At 40.1% G+C, this 19,874-nt stretch overlaps 1 protein-coding gene and 1 pseudogene across 1 annotated transcript in view; one reads left to right on the top strand and one right to left on the bottom strand.

Moving 5' to 3' along the window:
- LOC109701918 (cytochrome P450 3A11-like) overlaps positions 1 to 4,802 on the bottom strand; it is a 33,695-nt gene extending 28,893 nt beyond the window's left edge. Inside the window, exons 1-3 of the mRNA XM_020187359.2 lie at positions 4,633 to 4,802; positions 2,565 to 2,658; positions 748 to 800 (exon numbers count right to left, since the gene is read on the bottom strand). Of these exons, the coding sequence (XP_020042948.2) occupies positions 748 to 800; positions 2,565 to 2,658; positions 4,633 to 4,703 (218 nt within the window). The 5' untranslated portion in view covers positions 4,704 to 4,802. The remainder of the gene's footprint in view (positions 1 to 747; positions 801 to 2,564; positions 2,659 to 4,632) is intronic.
- LOC141424244 (cytochrome P450 3A4-like) overlaps positions 1 to 19,874 on the top strand; it is a 148,369-nt pseudogene that overhangs the window by 82,767 nt on the left and 45,728 nt on the right.

Genomic DNA, 19,874 nt, shown 5'->3' with positions numbered 1-19,874 from the left:
CAGGTGAAACTACAAAACCACTAAATGAAAGAGAAACATCATGATTTAAAAATCACCTACATCTCTTCTTCAAAATTGGTAGAATGAGTTAGACAAGAAAATATACACATATTACAAAACCTTGCCTTGAAGATCTGGGGAAATGGCTCAAATAGCATCTACCTAGCAAGCTCATGGATCTTAGTTTAAACCACAACTCTTCCAAAAAAAAAGTTTTGGCTTGAATTAAAAACAAACAAAACAAAGGAAAAAATGCTACCTTTAAAGAGAAGTTTTAGAACTCAATGTAGATTATTTCTTGATACACTTAATTATGTTCTCATAGCCCTTCTTTCAAAAGCACATGTTTAAATCAGTATAAAGGAGTCTGGGCTTTTAACTAAAAGGGAATCAATGTGGGAAGGAGATGCTATCAGGCCTTAATGAGCACATATTCAAAGTGTCTGAAATAAGGCATTTTTATTGCAATTTAAAAGGACTTGTGGAGGGGAAAATGGAGAGGAAGGGAATAGCAAGATACGGGACAGAAACTGAGGCTAGAATGTGGGCCATCAAAACCCAGAGAAGAGTCTAAACCAACCTAATTTAGACTGTAGACCTAGACACCAAGTAACATGTGGAACCCTTGTTTGGACAGGGCTACAAATCTTTACAATGGAAACCCACATCACAGGAGCTCAGCTGGCAGTGACCTCGTGGAACCTCATCTTAACAAGTCTTCCCCATGGAAGATTCCAGAATACTCACCCCCACATTTCCCCATACTTTTTGTGGCATTCCAAATCAAATTTCCAAACACCCTGAGGCAAGAAACAAAATTGAAAATCCATTATTGTTTTAAGTACACCAAACCCTGTTTAATTGGGTCACAAACTAAGATTCCGTGAAATCAGACTAACTATGCCACACTGACAGAGGGAAATCCTTATTCCGGGACATAAAAGGGAAAGGACAGAAGTATTTGACTAAGAGTCACTCTTGAATTTTCTGAATAATGCCCATTTTGAAGGAAATTTCCTCATCTACGAATATTTAGTAACTGTGGTGTTTTTGTTGTATCTGTGTTATCTCTAAAATCCTGCATATCTGAACTATTCTGTGCAGGAACACATGAGGAATGTGAACCTTTAATCTCCTTGTTCAACATCCTTTTAACTTCCCTCATGATTTTTCTCTAGAGTTTGGTGGAATTGGAAGTTACAGACAGGAAGGATCTCTCTCTTTTATTTATTTACACAAATAAGAGATTTGTGTAAATGTCAGGGATGTTGTTGGGTGTTAAGAGTGATAGGTTAGAGAAGATGAAGTGTACTTGCTATCCAGTGCACTTGCTCAAAATGGAAAGAGATGGGGAGATGCCATCTCTATACATAAGTCACAGAAAAGTAAATAGCTACTGTCAGACTCATCTCTGACTTCTGAAAGCAAATCTCCTTGAGATTAAGTTACACTTGTACAGTTATCAATACAAAAGGAGGACTAAGGATAGTAGATCTTGGGGGAGTATTTACAAAAATGTTCATCTGGGAATGATGAAAAGGAAATGAATTGCTTTTTACAAATGGAAAAAAAACAGTATGAAATTTTAGGATCAAAGAGGTAGCCTAGAGCCTTCAGGAAAGGAAATCCGACCAGAGAGGAGCCCACACACATGAGCACTGCTGCTGGCCTTCAGTCTAGTCCCTGGAAAAATATCACACAGGTTAACCACAAAAGTTCAGCCCAAACTCAAGGCACAAATTATATTCCATTTACTGCTTAAATTTTAATGATTTCATCAAATTGTCCATTTTCTTGTGATTTTATGCAAGTTATTTTGCCTTTGTTTAGAAAAACTAAATGTATTACTGGTTAAATATCTGAGGTATTTATACAACCATCCTTATGTGTCCTATACCCCAAAACCCATACTTAAATTTAATATAGGGTTCTCTCTTGGAAGGAAAAAGAGTAAAGCAGAATGCTCTTGTTCTATTTCTCAAATACCAAAAGGGGTCACAGGTGACAAAGCTGGGATAGATCCATGCAAATAATCATAAGTGAATTCAGGAGTTCTTAAAATAATTCAATATGTTCAAATTCCCCCCAAGGTAAACATGTGAGATTCCTTACAAACTGATATTTCAAAGGCATTTATCAGGAAGGGAGATGCTTGTGAGCTCTGGTACAAAAGAGAATGTCTGAATCTGGTGCACACCGTTTGGTGAGGTGCTACTGGGGAAACCTTTCCTGCTTTTCTCAAATACTCACTAAGTACAACTGAACCTGCCTGGAATCCTCACAAGGCAGAAAGAAAACACTCTTCATATTCACCACTTCTGAGCAGCATGTTCTGAACAAGTGTTGATGAAATATTTGAGTTGCTCCATTAAAGCAAACCTAAGCCTAAAAAAAGTTCACAAGAAAGCCCCAGGGAATACTAGCCACACTCTGGCTGGTGCCCACATATAATTTCTGAAAGCCTGGACCCTCAAACCTTCCTCTCAAGGAGAATTTTTACTGATGGAACTGAGCTGGTGTTTGCAACCGTAAGAAACAAAAGGGGGCACTCAAACAGCACTCACGTTACGGTAGGACAGAAGATTTCCCAGAAAGGGCACAGGTTTTGGCCCAGGAATTCCCAGCTTCTTAAAAAGTCCTTGTGAATAGGTTCCATATCTGTAAAGTGAAAAAGAAAGCCAAGTCTTAAGTATTGTTGCTTTACTCATATTGGGGACTTGCTAATCAGTGACTCAGAACTAAACATTAAAGCTTGGAAGGTAACATGTAGGTGATAAGTTAACTGCAGAAAGTCAAAGAGCAATAATTACATTTGCTCACTATTTCCTTTCCCACCTCTACCAACACTCCTAAATTCACAATGATGAGAAAAAGAATCTTAAATGTTTATGCTCCAATAAGAGAATGAATGTTTGATAAGTGTCCCTAACTTCAGTGTCTCTAAGAGATTCAAATTGGAATATTTTCTGGGCAATTAATTTGATTTTTTTAGTTTAGGAAATTGACTTTCTCTGACGTGATATGGTCATTGTAGGTAGAAAGGGTAAATTTTTATCCTTTTGCTCCAGTAGCAGGATTCTGATTAATATCATCTATTCAATGACATGGGGTCAGGAGAACCTATGGTGACATTAATTGTTACAGTTTGTTTAGAGGATTTCCTGTAAGCAATGCACAAATTTAGGATCAAGCCCTTTTTAAATCTGCCTTTTCAGAACAACCTGGGCACAGTCACATTGTTTTTATTTTCATAGAATGAAAACTATGTCAAGAATTCAGAGAAATTCAAATACTCTTCAGAGACATCAAAACCTCCATTGTCAGATAAGATGCTTGTCTCATAATAACACTGTGCAGAGAAATAATTACTAAGTTTTCATTTCCAGGCACTCCTTTCCTCCTGGAATCTGGACCTCTAATTGTTGATAGTTACCTGGTACACAGTGCCAGTCACACTCATATTGATGGAGATGGTCAGTCACAAACCACTTAGCTTACTGCCTCTGTGCATCAACTGTAAAATTGATCTGAGTTTAATCTCCCTGGTCAAGGCTGCCTGAAAATCACTCTTTTTTGTGTCATATTCAGATTCTCACACCTTGGGTCCTGAATCCTAAAACCTTCCCCCTCCATTGTGACTGACAGTGTCAGACTAAGGGAAAGAAGGCAAAGTGAGGTAAGAGGCTACCATTTAAATTTGCTGATATTGGTCTCACAAGGTTGGCCCCTTACTGGACAATTGGGAAAATATGACTGAAATGCCATAGTATGTTAAATGGTTCAATGTACCACAAGAATGTCTTCAACTACAAGAGAGGAGGCCCTCCAAATTCAGGTACCTCCCTATCAGAAGCAATATATGCATTATTCCACACGAAATGAGCCATATAATGTCCCAGAGAGTTGAATGAATACCTTCTTTCTTCTTCTTTAGTGGTGAGCCTTTAAAAATTAAGCCAATATTCTACACAAATCTCATAAAATGTTATGACACCAAAAAATTTCACAAAAGGACTTGTGTTTCCAACATCTACTGGGGCATCTCAGCAAGCCCAGCTGGGGAGTGAGTTCCCTCCCACTTATCCCAACTGATTTCTGCCATAGAAAATTCATTATTCATAGAAGAATAACTCTATATATTGCAGAGTGGTAAAACTGACATTTAAGAGGAAATGGTATTTCCAGGAGGTCACAAAAAAATGGGGAACTGTGGACTGTAATCCAATTATGAAGTATGGGGTGCACTGTGGATCCTAATAAACCAAGAATAAAGCTGGGTGGGGCAGGAGGAGGAAACACACATATCAACAGGGGACAATCCTTCTAGAAGACTCCTGTAGCAGACAGAACAAAGAAAGCAAAATTAATGAGACAAAAACGCAAGCAAAGTGCCTGCCCTTAATATTCCCAAAGCTTTGGAAGGGATGAGTTTTCCACTGCACTTGGTGACCTTCCACACACAGGAAGAGGGGCTGGGGTACGCACTGAAGTAATCTGTATAATACGATCAATGGGAACATAAGTGTTTATATCAACTTCCACTCCAATATCTCTTTCAATCTCCCAAACATCTAAGGGAAATATGGCTCCTGATTAGCACCGCAGCTCTAGAGATACAGGGAGGTTACTCACAGATAGAGGACTACACAGGTGGTAGCCAGGAGCACCCAGGTTTCCACTGAGAAATTCGGGATCAGGTCCATGGCCAAGTTCCCTCAGGAATTCTCTCCTCTGAGTTTCTCTTCCAGCTGAGCGTCCTGCCCTATGCAAAGCTGTGATTGCTAAGCAACCAATTCTGTTCCCAGCTGTGATTCACTGAGACCAGCCTGCATCATTTATGGGCTGGGAAAGGAGGCAGGTCTAGTGCTGCAGCCAATAGTAGGGCCACTGTACAAAACCTGGACTTGGAATCAGATACCTCTCCACCTGGGCAGTTGGCAAAGATTCATTCAAACCTCTTCTTTGATTTCATGTTCTGTAAGTAATCATCAAACATAAGTCAGTGTTGTTGTAAAGTCAAAGTTTTTATTTGTATTGGAAACTCAACTGAAGTCATTGTCATTAAATTTCCTCTAATTTTCCCCTATTTGCGTGGTTGTTTTTATTGTAAAATACATAAACTCTGTTCAAACAAGCTACACCTACAGATATGTACCTGTGCAGGTTCCTCTTCCTACAATGATCATGTGCCCCTTACAAAGGCCACATTGATATGCAAAACTAAGAATAGGTAAAAAATAAAATCAATCTGCTAGAGCCATTCCTCACAAATCTCCTCCAACAAATAAAATTACTTCCTCCCTTGGCCAACTTCCATACTCCCAGCATTTTATTGCCTTGTCTGTTCTCTGTCACCACTGATGTTTCATGCATGTTTCCCTCACCAGATTGTGAGTTCATCACAGGATTGCATGGGTATTATGTACTGCTAAGTGCCTAGTCCAGAATACTTTAAAGTGCAGAATACTTTATCCAGAATGGGTATCCTGAATACTTGGATGAGTTGAGTTGAGAGACATTGCCTGGCCCCTGCATTTCCTTTCTTGTAACTCCATGAAGATCACTCCATCTTCCTGGATAGTTACTATAACAACAGGAATTGCCTGTGCTGGACACCCATAACTAAAACTTCAGACTGGTCTACCAGGATCTCATGGATAAATGGCACCTGCAAGAGAAACCAGACATGGATGACACAGAGAAGATGATTGTACCAAGCAATATTTGAGCATTCCTTCAAAGGAGTGTGCCACAGACAGCAAATTAGACAGATCCTTGACCTAAGAATGGCCCCATCTCTTTAGAGCACTGCACAGGTGAGGTCATTAGGTGTGAAAGGAGAGAAAATGTGGAGCAACCTGCATGGCCAGGTGGGTCCCTAATACATTGTCCACCAATGACATCACAGATGTCATTGCAGCTGTACACACAGAACCCAGGACTTCAAAAACATGGTTCCAGCCTTTTCATTAGGCCTGTTGAGGTTGGAGTATATGGCTTTGTCTTTTGGATAAATAGGTGATCACGGAAATGGGTGAAGTGGAGACCTCGCAAGCTGGTAAAGAGGAGCTCTGTAGGAGCATTCTTGTCACCTGTGAGACCCAACCCACTCCTGATGGGAGAGACCCAAAGACTGAGGGTTTTGAAATCACACAGTTCATTATCACCACTCTCACCCATGTTTTTTGTATGGTTAGCCTGCTGACTTGAGGAACACAAGACAAAAACCCCTACAAGTTCTTAAGCTTCAGCAGAAACAGAGGATACTTAACTAGTGGTAGTGGATGAAATTTTCTCTTTATCTTTCTACTGCATCAGCCCTTGGCAGAATAGGAAGGTGGTGCATCATCTACAGTTGCAGGAGACAGGTGCTCTCTCCATGTTTAAACAGTCATGTTCACCTCTACTTTTTGATTTCCTTTGAGGTCAATTTTATGGGAAATCATAAACACTCAGTCTGTGTTATCAGTAAGACCAGGGGTTGCTCATTCTTATCAGAACTCTTTCCACACAACTTCTATTACAGTTCTCTCTACCACTGCTGATGGTTCACATGCATATTTACCTTGCCAGATTGTGAGGTTATAAAGGAACTAATCTGGATTTGTTTCTCGTCATGTTCCTAGTCCCTAATAGAGTAGGCACTGGTTGAGGTGAGTTGGGAAAGATCCAAGGGGGCCCCTGCATGTCCTTTAACTTTGAGTCCTTGCCGGCCACCAGCCACTCCTTCTTCCTGGATTGTCTGTATGACAAGAGGAATTTCCTGTGAGTCAGCTAATATCACTTTATGCTGATTCACTGTCATCCTGTGCAGCAGTGGTGGTTACAAGAGACCAGGACTGGATGACATGGAACTAATGGATATACCCAACAGTATTGGGGCAGCCCCTAGAGGAGTATGCCACTGGATATCCGATTTGATCCAATATCAAATCCTTGAGCAACAAATGTCCCCATCTCTCTAGAAAGCTGTAGGTCACATGTCTATAGCTGTGCAAGGATAGAACACAGCAACCCACATGGGCAGAGGGAAATCAAATACCAAACCAAGAATGACATGGCAGATGTCTCCACTGGTAATAATACACCATCAAGGACTCCACATGACAGCTCCAGCTTCTATTTTGTGGCAGTGGAGGGCAGAGCAGATAGGTTCTGAGCTTTTGGTGATTTTGTGATTACTGAAATGAGTGAAGAAGAGTCCATGGAATGTGGTCAAATGACTCCAGGAATTGTTGTCTTCATCACCTGTGAACCCACCCACAGTCCTGATAGGAGAGACCTCAAGACAGAGTGCTTAGAAATGAGACAGGTTCATTATCACAATTTTGAAAATTCCTCTCTTGATTGTGTTCACCAAGAGTCAACAACACCTGATATTCCCTGACTGGGGCTACAATGAAAAATAGTGAGACTCAATTCTGCAAGAGCAAATGTGGTTGAGATTCTGGTTCTGAACTCTGTGGCTACTCCTTGTGTAGCTTTCCATAGGTCTTTCTAAATTAAGGACCCACCTCAGCTCACCAGGGAACAAGTCATGAAGATACAAAGCATAGTGATGAGCAAGATTCCCTCTCTATGTCCCCAAGTGTACAGGTTCACAGAATGCATCCAAAAAAGGTAAGACAGAATGTCAGCTCATTGTAACCATTAGCCCACATAAACCCAATCCTTTCTGATTTTATTTTGGTCAACAACCCACGATGGAAACTTATCATCCTCCAAAACATGTACTTTCTAAAAACATATTATAACTAGGACTGTCTGATCTATCACCTAGCCTACACATCATGTGTCCTGGTCAGTGTTATTGGAATTTATAACCTATCACTCACCTACTAATCACTTTTCCAGGCCAGTATGATTGGAATCTTTGCTAAAACTGAAAGTTACTCATTGTATTGGCCTAACATGAAGCCAGCACCAAGTCCTAACCAATGTAAATCATCTTGATCTCCAAGGAGAAGAGAAGAAACGTTCTCTGTGCCAGTCTATTCCACAGAAGTAACATCATCTAACAGAAAGAGTGTTACAAGCCAAAGGTTGTGTTGAACGTGTGAATAAAGACACCACATGGTGGGCACTAGCTATGGACCTTCAAAGTACAGCTCTCAGTGTTTAAGGTACAAAGATGACTAAGACTCAGATATTACTTGGTTGAAGATGGACACAAATAAACAGAACCACAGTACAACAATCACACAGGTATAAGTGTCCTTATCCACATTGAATGTCTGGGCTTCTTTCTCAGTGCTCTCAGCAAAGCTTCAAAGTATAATCTCAACTAACCTTCAAAAGCATTAGACTCAGATAGCAGGAAAAGTGGACAGGTTTTCCTGGGTCTCAGTGATGTGTGGATCACATGTGACTGATATTTCTGTTATTTTATACTGTTAGCCTAAGTATTACCTCCATGGAAGCCTTTCCAGAGTACTACTATTTGAGGAAATTGCTCTCAGTGTGGGGGAGGCAGACAAAAACTGGAATCATTTGAGCATTAGATTCAAATTTCACATCTGTGATTTTGACTGTGCAAAATCTTTAAGTAGTTATAAAGTGTGTAACTCGGCTATGAAGTACACATCACTCTCCACAGTGCATACCTTATCTGACTTTTTTTGGGGTTAGCACTGCTGGGATTGAACAAAGAGCTTCATGCTTTCTAGACAGGTTCTAGAGCTTGATAATTTGGGGAAGCATATTATGTCTGGATTTCTCTGCTGCAGAGAGGAAATAGCCAGTTATTTGGGCCTCATATTGGGGTGTTAAAGAGAGAGGCGGGTCCGTGAATGCTCTCTCTCAGGTTTGAGGAGACTGTGCCTTCCTCACTACCATTGTGCACTGGTTCCTCTGTAAGCCTGCTGTGTTCAGGTTATGTGTCAAGCCCTAATTATGAGAGAGTCAGAATCCTTGTCCTCATGTAATTTAACTTTTCAGATGGGAAAAAGATAATAAACACATACAGGCTAAATAAATATTAAGTTGCAAATGGGAATAATGCTATGCAGTAAAAGAACCCTTCACTGAAATTCCCAGTGATATTTGACACAGTTGACCCATTTTTTTCTTCCCTCAAATCTCTCCTTTGAAAGAAGACTTGAGAATCAACTGAATTTGAAGGATGGAAAGCATGAGGCCTTGGCCACGACTGTACCAGTTTCCTCCTCTGTCTGTAAGGAAATTGATCAGAATGGAACTAAGAGGACCAAGAGTCTCCATATCCTAACCAGAAGAACCTTCAGGAAGACTTGGCTCTCTCTGCCTCTTCTTTCATGGTTGAATATTGCATTGCAGGCACATGTCACATTTTGTCTATTCTTTCTTTCATGATGGACATTTTGGTTGTTTCCTTCTTTTGTAAAATACACAAAAAAGTCTGTAAGGAAAGAAACAAGTGACCAAAAACTACATGACATGCCGAAGACAAATAACAAAATTGCAGTAGTGACTCAATTCCCTGTCAGAAATTACTTGATATGTAAATGGAATAAACTCAGTGGCCAAAAGATAGATTGGCACAATGGGTAAAAACAAATAGAAACCCACTATGTTCATTCTACAATAGCCTCACTTTAGATCTAAGGACACATATAGGTTGAAAGTAAAATGATGGGAAAATCTCTATGCAAATAATAACTGAAGCTAGAAGAAATAGTTATATTTAAAACCATTTGGCCAAAGGAAGGTGCATTTACTCTGAATTTCCCTTACTGGCATTTTGAACTACCTCTTCCAGGTCCTGTGTCCTACAATTCCACGGAATAAGTCCAGTGCTTCCAAGGTTGCCAACTTTGAGTAAAGGGAATGAAGGCAGGAGTGGCGACTGCCACCAAGAGCCAACTAGATTATGTTGCAACTAATAAATGATGACACATATCTGATATTTCCTTACATAGCTGACTCACTGGCATAATCCTGTTTAAATATTAAACAAAGACCTCAAATCCCCACATAAGTCTTATGCATTTCAGGTTCTGATCACCCTACTCCAGGTAAATTGAGAATAGAATTTATAATTCACCCAAGGAACACAACATTTGAAACAATTACAATGCAATACTAAAAATCAAGATTTTTGGACACTTTCTTCCAAAGAAAATACAGTAAAATAGAAGCCCAAAACTAAGTTCTTTAATTTCACCAATAATGACAAATACCTCATGTTTTTACTTAGCACTGTCTTCCTGATATCATTCTTTTTGAATATTAAACCATGACCTCGGTTAACACATAAATCTTAGGAAGTTCATTCTAAAACTGCCTCATTTAGACAGGTTGAGAGTATGAAATTGGCTTGCTCCTGGTAGATTTTCTTAATGACAATTATTCTTATCCTTAAATGCAAGGTGGGAGGGAGAGGGGAGAGATAAAGGAAGGAAAGAAGGAAGGGAGGGAGAGAGAGAAAGGGGATGAAGAAAGGAAGGAGGAAACTGGCTGAAACAAAAAAAAGCAAATAAAATTAAACCACCCACACATCATATGAATGAATTCCCTTGAATCATGGTGTTTTAGAGAGAGAAACAATACAGGTCTTGAACATGTATAATATCTATGTTCCTGATACAGCATTTCATACAGAAATCTCTATTGTGAATAAACACCCCACCTTTTAATCACTTTTCAACTACAACTGAAACTCATATCTCCTCTTGTTGAGACAAGAAAGTACATTATGCAATTTTGTGTGACTATGATTTTTGCCCTCTAGTTGAAGTCTTGTTATCTGGAGTGAACATTTATAAAGAGACTGTTGAGCATGTGCTGGGCTGGTCCCATGATCTTTGTAGTATAAGGCCGGATGAGCTAGAGTTTTGGGTCTAGATGCCAAATCAACTGTGGGTCACAGGCCAGGATTGGTCTGTATGTGCTCCTTTTAGAGGGAAACACAAGATCATAAGCACCCATTTTATAAATTAGTCAAATGAGGCTGAATTACATTAAATCATCTGTAGACTGGTCACAGTACAAGGACACTGACTTGCTGGATCTCCAAAGAACAGAGAGAAATAATGTCCCTAGAGTCCACAGAAAGCCTAGGGTCCACTTGGGCTACAATCTTAACTCCACCCTTTCTTGTCCCTTGAATCAGGCCTGTCTTATACCTTCTTATGCATTTGTATCTTCAAAAAATCAAAATCCCAGAAAATTTAGCACTTCATTGTAAGTGGAACAGCTATTCAAAATGAAAATAAGTAATGATGGTCAAGATATAGACAGTTGCTATCCTCACACATTACTATTGAGAACATAAAATGGTGCCACTACTTTGGGAAGCAGTCTGGTAGTTACTCAGGAAATTAGGCATACTGTAGCCATATAACCTATGTAAGAGAATTAAGAACAATTATGCAAACAAACACAGGTGCTCACATGTCCATAACACTACAACTCACAATATGCAAAAGTTGCAAGAACCCAAATGTGTTGATACACAGATGAGTGTATAGATAAACTTTGGCACATACACGTAATTGAGAATTACTCAGCTACAACAGGGATGAAATATTGACACATGCTACAACATGGTTGAACTGTAAAACATCATGGTAAGTTAAACAAGATAGACACAAAAGTCTACATAGTGTATGATCTCATTTAAATGAAGATTTCTGAAAGAACACACCAATGCTAGAATTAGTACAAGGAAAGAAATAATAAAGGTCAAGGCAGACATATATGAAATGGAAACTAAAACACACACACACACAAAGAATCAATGAAACTCTGAGTTGGTTCTTTGAAAATATAAATAAGGTTGTCATACACTTAGAAAAACTAACCAAAAGCAAGAGAAAAGACCAAAATTAATAAAATTATAAAACAAAAAGGAGACAAACACATTTCAATTAAATCCACACAATCTTTAGGGGATATTTTGAAAATTTACATTCCAGTAAACTGGAGAATCTAGAAGAAATGTATAAATTTCTAGACACTTATGGCCTACCACATATAAACAGATCTATAATTAATATTGTGATTAAAACAGTGAAAACAGCCTTCTAATGAGAAAAGTCCAAGAACTGACCAATTCATGGCTGGATGTGATCGGATCTTTAAAGAAGAATTCACAACAATGTTCCTCAAATCAGTGTATAAAAGAGAAAGGAAAGGAGTCATACTATGAAGCCAGTATAACTTGGATACCAAAAATGGGAAAACCACACAGACAAAAAGAAAATTATGGGCAAATGGAAGAAGACACTAGAAGATGGAAAGAACTCCCATGTTCATACATCAGCAGAATTAATATTAAATTGGCAATCTTACTGAAAGCTAGCTAAAGATTTGGCAAAATCACCATGAAAGTCCCAGTGACTTTCCTCCCAGAAATAGAAACCACAATCCTAAAATTCATATGGAAATACACAAGACCACCCAAAAGCAAAAAAGACTGAGGAAAACAACAATGTTGGAGGTATCACGATACCTGACTTCAAATTATGCTGCAGAGCCATAGTAAGAAAAAAAAAGCATGTTACTGCTAAAAAATACAAACAAAAAGAGAATAGAACACCCATAATCAACCTCATGAAACTACAGACATCTGAATTTCAAAAAATTTTTCAAATCATGTTTTTAGAGAAAAAGATTTCTTATTCAACAAATGTTTTTGGGAAAACTGGTTATCTGTATGTAGAAGACTGAAACCAGATTCCTATATCACACTGCCAAAATACTGATTCAAAATGGATCAAAAACCTTAATTTAAGACTTAAAACTTTGAAATTATTAGAGGAAAACATCGGGCCCACCTTTCAAAATGTAGACATAGGGAACAACATTTCGAATAGGATTCCTATGGCTCTGGAAATCAAAGCAAGGACTGACAAATGGGAATGCATCAAATTGAAAATCTTCTGAACAGCACATGAAACAATTACCAGAGTGAAGGGACAGAATGAGAGAAAATCTTTGCTAGCTATTTGTCTGATAAAGGATTAATGTCTAGGATATATAAGAGCTCAAAAATCAAAAACCAAAAGAAGAGGAATCCAAACAATAAATGGGCCAATGTACTTCTCAAAAGAAATTTTATGATGTTGGGTGGGAATATCAATTAGTGTATTCACTATGTAAACTAATATGGAGGTTCCTCAGAAAATAAAAAATAGGAATATTATATGAATCACCTGTACCACTCCTGGGAATACTCCCGGAAGTATGCTTTACTTTAATACATTAATACTTTAATTACTCCCAAGTAATTAAGGTCAGCATACAATAGGATACCTGTAGAACCATGTTTATTCTAGCACTGTTTGCAATAGTCAAGTTATGTAATCAGTCTAGGTTCCTAAAAACAGATGAATGGATAAAGAAATTATTATACATCTTCACAAGTATTGTGACTTTTGGATGAACATGAAAATATGAGCATTTCCATAGAGGTTTGATTCCCAAAGAAAATCAGGATGGCTTGGGTTTAGGTGATTTAATTGTCAATAGTTATAAGAACATACACTAACTTATTTTTTGGAATCAATTCTATTGCTTGTCTCATTGAAAACACAGAAAGGGAGACCAAAGTCATCAATACATTTACTACCTTTATGATTTTCATCCCCTTTATCCCTGGTGAGATGAGATGTGTTGGTTCTGAAAGATCTCATGTCTTTGTTGCTATTCGAGCTTTCTGTCACTTCTTTCTTATTAACATATTTGAAGGGCTCCATTTTTCCTTAGATGCCAAAGGAATGACACATGCCCTCCACCATCTCAGCACATTCCTGTGTCTCTCACTCTACCTGGGACAACTCCCAGGCAAGTCTCTTATATGCAAAGAGACTTACAACTGGCACAATACCAACACAAGACGTCATCTGTTAATGCATGGATAAATAGATGCATTTTTTAAATTAGCATTTACCTGGGTAAGTATTGATTTTAGCTGATATGTCTTGTTGAAAGCCTTCACACAAAGAAAACAAACTGTGATAGTAGACATTTCAGCCTAATACACATGATCCTATTAGAGGTAGGCAAGATGCTTGTGAATGGATATATTTTACCTGTCAGGTATTCACCAATGCCTAGCCAGTGTCCACTAGTCCTAAAAAATTGCAAGTTAAAAGGGTAGAAAGGGTTGGTGTGGCATGTGATCAGCAAACAAGAGGCTTTCCAACAACACTGAATGAGTCATTTATTCATTGCACCCAGAATGTGAACTGAAAGGAGATCAAAGCAGGCGTAAAAAAGATTTTGTTTGAGCTACCAATGTGGACAGGAACCCTGACTTCTCCAAGTTCAGGTAACCCACCGTCCATATCTTTTTATAGAAAGGCTGACAGTGAGGAAGGATAAAGAAAAACTGATGAACATAAGCACAGCTTAGGTGTCTTCAATTTCTGTTGAGTTTTGAGAACTTTGAGGGTTTTTTAAATCATGCATTCCTATAACAATAAGGCTAAGAATACACAGAAGATGGGTCTAAGTTTTGACAATGAAATTGTGTGATTTCTGAATATTCACCTGGGGAATTCCTTCCATCAGGATTGTGGGGATCTCATAGGTGACAGAGACAGCTATTCCAGGACTTTCCTCACCAGCTTCCAAGGCTTCTTCTTCAGCCATTGGTCATCATCTTTCATCAAAAAGCCAGATCAAATCTGCTTTGACCTCTGCTGCCCTTAGGAAAAGCTGGAACCATCTTTCTGGAGTCCTGCATCCTGGTGCATGCTGCAGGTACTGACCTCTGCTGTGTCACTGGTGATCATGGTGCTTGGGCTGTTGTTCTATCATTCTATTCATTCACACCCATTGTTCCAGATATGCATTGTTTCAGGGAAATAGTGCCATTTTTATGAAGAATCTGTCTAACTTGTTGTCTATGGCACATCGCTCTGAATGGGTGCCATAAGAACTGCATGAATCGATACAGCTCAGTGCAGACATCAATCTGGTCATCCAGGTTCAGTCTGTCCTTGAGGGGCCATTGGCCACATAGTGCAAGTATGTCAGCCTGAATTTGCAGTGATGGTAGTGAGGCATAGAAAGTTTCTCTTGCTATAGTAACACTACAGGAAGATGGAATGATCAGCAAGGACCCTAATAAAAGGACATGTAAAGAAAAGCCCAGGAACCTCTCCCAAGTCCATCTGCCTGAATGCTTCTGTGCTTGGGACTTGGGACATAATGGTGGTTAATACTCAGATTGTTCCTTGATAATATCACCATCTGTGAAGTGAAATATGCATGGAAACCATCAATGTGGTAGAAAGTATAGAGGAAAATAAATAATAGCAGTGATGAGGATAGAAGTTGTCCAGAGGTGGAAGTCATTTTATCTGTTGAAGGAATGGTGGTGAGGAAAAACCTAAATGAAATTGTTCTTGCCTTATCTGGGTCCTGAAGGATGATCATTCATCTTGTAGGGCACAAAAGGCACTGCAAGTACAAGAATATATATGGTAAATATCAGGAGTTGTAGCTTGTTAGAATGGATTTCACATTTCATTTTTTGAGATGAGAGCAACCATGGAGACCAGTAAAAGTTAGAGAAAATTTAATACAAATGACTTCAGTTAAGTTTCTCTTGAGAACAAATGATGTTTGGTCTTACTGATAACACTGACTGAGCTTTTGATTCCACACAGAATGTGAACTGAATGGAGGTCAAACAGACACGAGCATGGTTCTATACTAACTGTCAAGGAGGAGAGGGTCCCTGTCTCCTCCAACACCAGGTGATGCACAGCCTGTACGATTCTCCAAGAGGCTTACAGAGAGAAAGGGTAAAGAAAAAGCAATGTCCACAAGCACAACTTAAGTGTTTTCTGTTTCCATTGAGACTTAAGTACTTTGAGGGGTACTTTGTCATGTGTTCCTCAAATTGTGAAGCTAAATATGGTGAGAATGAACTTGTACGATTTCTAAACTTTCTCCCGTAAGGATTCCATTAGAGAGGCTCACAGGTGACAGAGACACTTATTACAGAACTCCCCTGACCAGCTTCCAAAGCCTCTTCTTCAGCCATTTGAGAAGTCACCCATTCATCAAAAAGTCAGAACTCCTCTTCTCTAATGTCTGCTGTACCAAGGAAAAACTGAAACCATCTTTTTGGAGTCCTAACTTCTATGCGTGCTGCCTACAATGACATCTCTCATATCACTTGTGGCCAAGGTGTTGGGTCCACCTATGAGGGTTCCTATCTTTCTCTCCGCTTCTTACACACACATTGATTTCAGACATGCCATGTTCCAGAGGGATAGGTCCATTTTCAGTTAAGAATCCGTTTAATCTGCTGTCTACGGTATATCCATTTGTATGGCTGTACAAATACTGCTTGGTTCAGCCACAACTCTGTGTCATCTATTTCTGGTCTCTTCTGTAGGCATCATTACTCCACAGAATTCTGATGGATCAGCCTGAATTTTTAGTTTCTGCATAGATAATTCTTCTTTTTACAGAAACCATCCAGGAAGATGGGGTGACTAGTAAAGATTCCCATGGTAAAGACATGCAGAGGTCCAGTAATCCCTCTCAACTCAATGTATTGAAACTATTTGGAAACTCACTGTGCTAGAGATTAGGGATTAACAGTGAAGAATATTCAGACTATCCCTGTATAATCTCACAGTCTGATAAGGTGTATGGAAATCACCAATGGCAAGGAGAGAGTAGAGACAACATTAAATGAAGACGGGGGATACAATTTGCTGAGGTTTATTTGTGGAATCATTCATTAGAAATGACTCTACTCGTTTTTTTAGCCTGAGAAAGTTGTGAAGCATGAATACCTGTATTGTAATGGGCCCAGGACATTCTAGAAAGAGAACCTAAAGGATTGAAGATCTCAGAGATGGGGCTTGTTTGGGTAATTTCATGTATTTGAGAATGAAGGCAGCATGGAAACAAGGTAAATTAGAGCAAATTTATTGCCAATTGTTGCATTTGATTTTCTGAGAAGAGTAACTCTTTGAAATATGATAACACTGACTGAGTTCCTTATTATTTTCCCCAGAATGTGAACTCAAAGGAGGTCAAAGTAAGGGATTTGCATGATTCTATGCCAACTGCCAAGGTGGAGATGGCACCTGACTTCAGTCTCTAGGTACTGCACCCATGGCCCTTCTGCTGGCTGCAATGCTGGCCCCACCTCCTCTCCCAGCATATGGAAATTGAATGCTGATGTTACCGAATCACAGCTGAGCACTAAGGGGATCACAGCAGGCACAGCCCTACAAAGGACAGGAGACTCAGCAGGAAGGAAAACTCAGAGCAGAGAATTCTTTAAGGAGAGAGAACATGGATCTGATCCCCAACTCTCCATGGAACCTGGTGGCTCCTGAGAACCACCCTGGTGCTCCTCTATCTGCATGGTTTACATAAAGCACCACACTGCACCCAGACTTCACTCTTCTCCACTTTCTGTCACAATCTTTTCAACCATCCCTCTTAAGAAGCACTCTTTCCACTCTGCAAAGATGCAGAATCATGTGTCTATAAATGGTTGATTTTTAGAGCACAGGACAGCTGCCATAAATCTTTGTGGTGGGACCCACCCCTTAGCTGGGCTTGCAGAGGTGACCCTGCAAGCTTCTGTAATTTTTTTTGTTTCATTTTATGACACTTCACAAGACTTACTGGATGTGTACTGAATATTGGAACCCATATTGCTTTTTCTAATGAAATTTTTTTAGGAAACATTCATTTTACAGGAGGGAATCATAGTGACAATTCCGATTAGACTTCTACTGTACATTACTTACATTGCCCCCATCGTCTCTCCCCTCGGCCCCCTCTACCTCCACTTAAAGCAATTGCAAGAGGACATTTACTTCCGTTTCATATAGGTATTTGATGTTTATCAACTATATACTGTCTCACTAGTCTCCTTCCTTCACCTTCCCCCTTCCCACTAGTACCCTACCTTGCACACACTGTGCCTATTTTTCAATCCTGGTTTTCTTTATTAACATTTAAGTTGAGGTTCAAAGGGGTGTGTCAATGTATGCCCTCTGTGGGTGTGTTTCACTTTGATCAGTTCATTCCCTTCCAATACTCTCCTTTACCCCCCTACTTCTATTCCCCATGTTTTTCAACAGTTTTGAGTACACATCCTTATAACCTCTACCTTCACATCTTATGGTGTGCAATATTACTGATGCTCTATCATTCTCTTTTCCTTTCCTCTTTCGCTGAGATCCACAGAGTAGTTACACTGTTACAAACATGTTCTGCAACTGAGTTTGAATAAGATCTTGCTTGATTTTGTACATATGTATATCTTTGGATCTATCTTCCACATATGGGAGAAAGCATGCAACTTTTGTGTTTCTGATCCTGGCTAACTTCACTTAACATGATGTCCTCCAATTGCATCCATTTACCTTAAAACCTCATGTTATTACTCCTGGTGGCTGAATAATACTCCAGTGTGTATATACTCCAGCAGAATAGCAAAGCTTGGAGCCTGGGGTCACTTAGGTGTGGTGGCAGACTCCTGGCACTGAGTAGCAAGGTGAGGGTATCTGTGCAGTAGCAAAGCATTAGACTTGAATCGTCTGGTGCCCACCAGGCAGGGAGGCCCTAGGGTCTACTTGCATTGGGGCGTGGGCTTCCAGGAGCCATAGCATCACCTGAAGGCATGGGGACACACTTTTGCAGGCAGCAAGTAAGCTGGCACTGGGCTCCCTGGAGCCACAACAACTGCTGCAGGTGTGGAGGAACCAAGCCTCCAAGCAGTGGGAGTCCTGGGGCTTGCTTTCCAGGTGTGGGCTGCAGGGGATAGTGCAGTAGGACTGCAAGCATGGGAGAATCAAGCCTTCGTGTAGCAGGGACTTTTGGTCTTCCTATCCAGCACAGACATCAAGGGTGCAGTTCAATGACTCAAGCCTGCAAGCAGCAGCTGTTCTGGGGCCTGATTTCCCACCCAGGCTTCAGGGAGTGCAGTTGCATGCAGCTGCTGTCTCTACTTGGGAGAGCCAGGCCTGCGATCAGAGGAGTTCTGGGACTGATTGCCTGCATGAGTATTCAGGAGCACAGTACCATGTTGCTTCCAGCATAGGGAATCAAGCCTGCGGGGCTTGCACCTTCTGGTATACATGGAGCAGAGGGAGCCCTGGATCCCACTTGCACAGGGGTGCTGGTTTCCTGCTGTTTCAGGGTAAAGGTAGCAGGTCATGTAATAGGGGAGAGTATGGGGTTCTGCATTCCTTTGTGTGACAGGAATCAGGACTTACCACCAAGCAGGTGCTGAGTAATGGAGCCTGTAGCCATAAAGCAATTCAGGGGTCAGGGGTCAGGAGTGCTGAGCTGCTAGTTGTTCTTCCCATTCTAATGTGGTTAGTTGTTTCTCTGTTTGCACATTCAGAGATGGTTCGGCTTCTCGCTGGTTATGGACTGGTTATGACTTTGGGAGCCTTCTAATCTTGCAATTGGTTCCTGCTGGGCTGTAGGAATGTCAACAATCTTCCACTTAGTTCTTAATGATTCAGAATGTCTTGTCTTTGTGGGACTCAAGACTGCACATTGAACTCCACGTGGTGTTGTATTTTGTGTTTGGAGTTCACCATCATTGAGCGGTATGGAGATGTGTTAGTGAAAGCCCTGTTGCAGGAGGCAACATGAAAGAGTGAGCAGCAGTGCATCACCTGGGGTTCTGAACTCTGTCAGGAGGCTCTGTGTCTGCCTTCCAGGGAGCTGAAATTTACACCATTGAATTCTCCAAGACCAGACAAAAGCAAGTGTGTGGAGTTACAGCTGCAATGGGCCAGACAAGGCAGGACAGCTCCCAGGAGAAGGTAGGGAAGTGGGAGGACAAAGTATCTTCTCTCAAAGTATGGGAGCCAAATTGAGATAAGTCACTTATTTGCCACCTTACATATTCTAAATGATAAAATCAATCTAAATGCTCAAACTTTACACCATAT

The sequence above is a fragment of the Castor canadensis genome, chromosome 6, assembly GCF_047511655.1.
Source record: "Castor canadensis chromosome 6, mCasCan1.hap1v2, whole genome shotgun sequence".
Classification (NCBI taxonomy): Eukaryota; Metazoa; Chordata; class Mammalia; order Rodentia; family Castoridae; genus Castor; species Castor canadensis.
The sequence above is the reverse complement of the archived record's forward strand: the minus strand, read 5'-3'. Positions and strand labels throughout refer to the sequence as shown.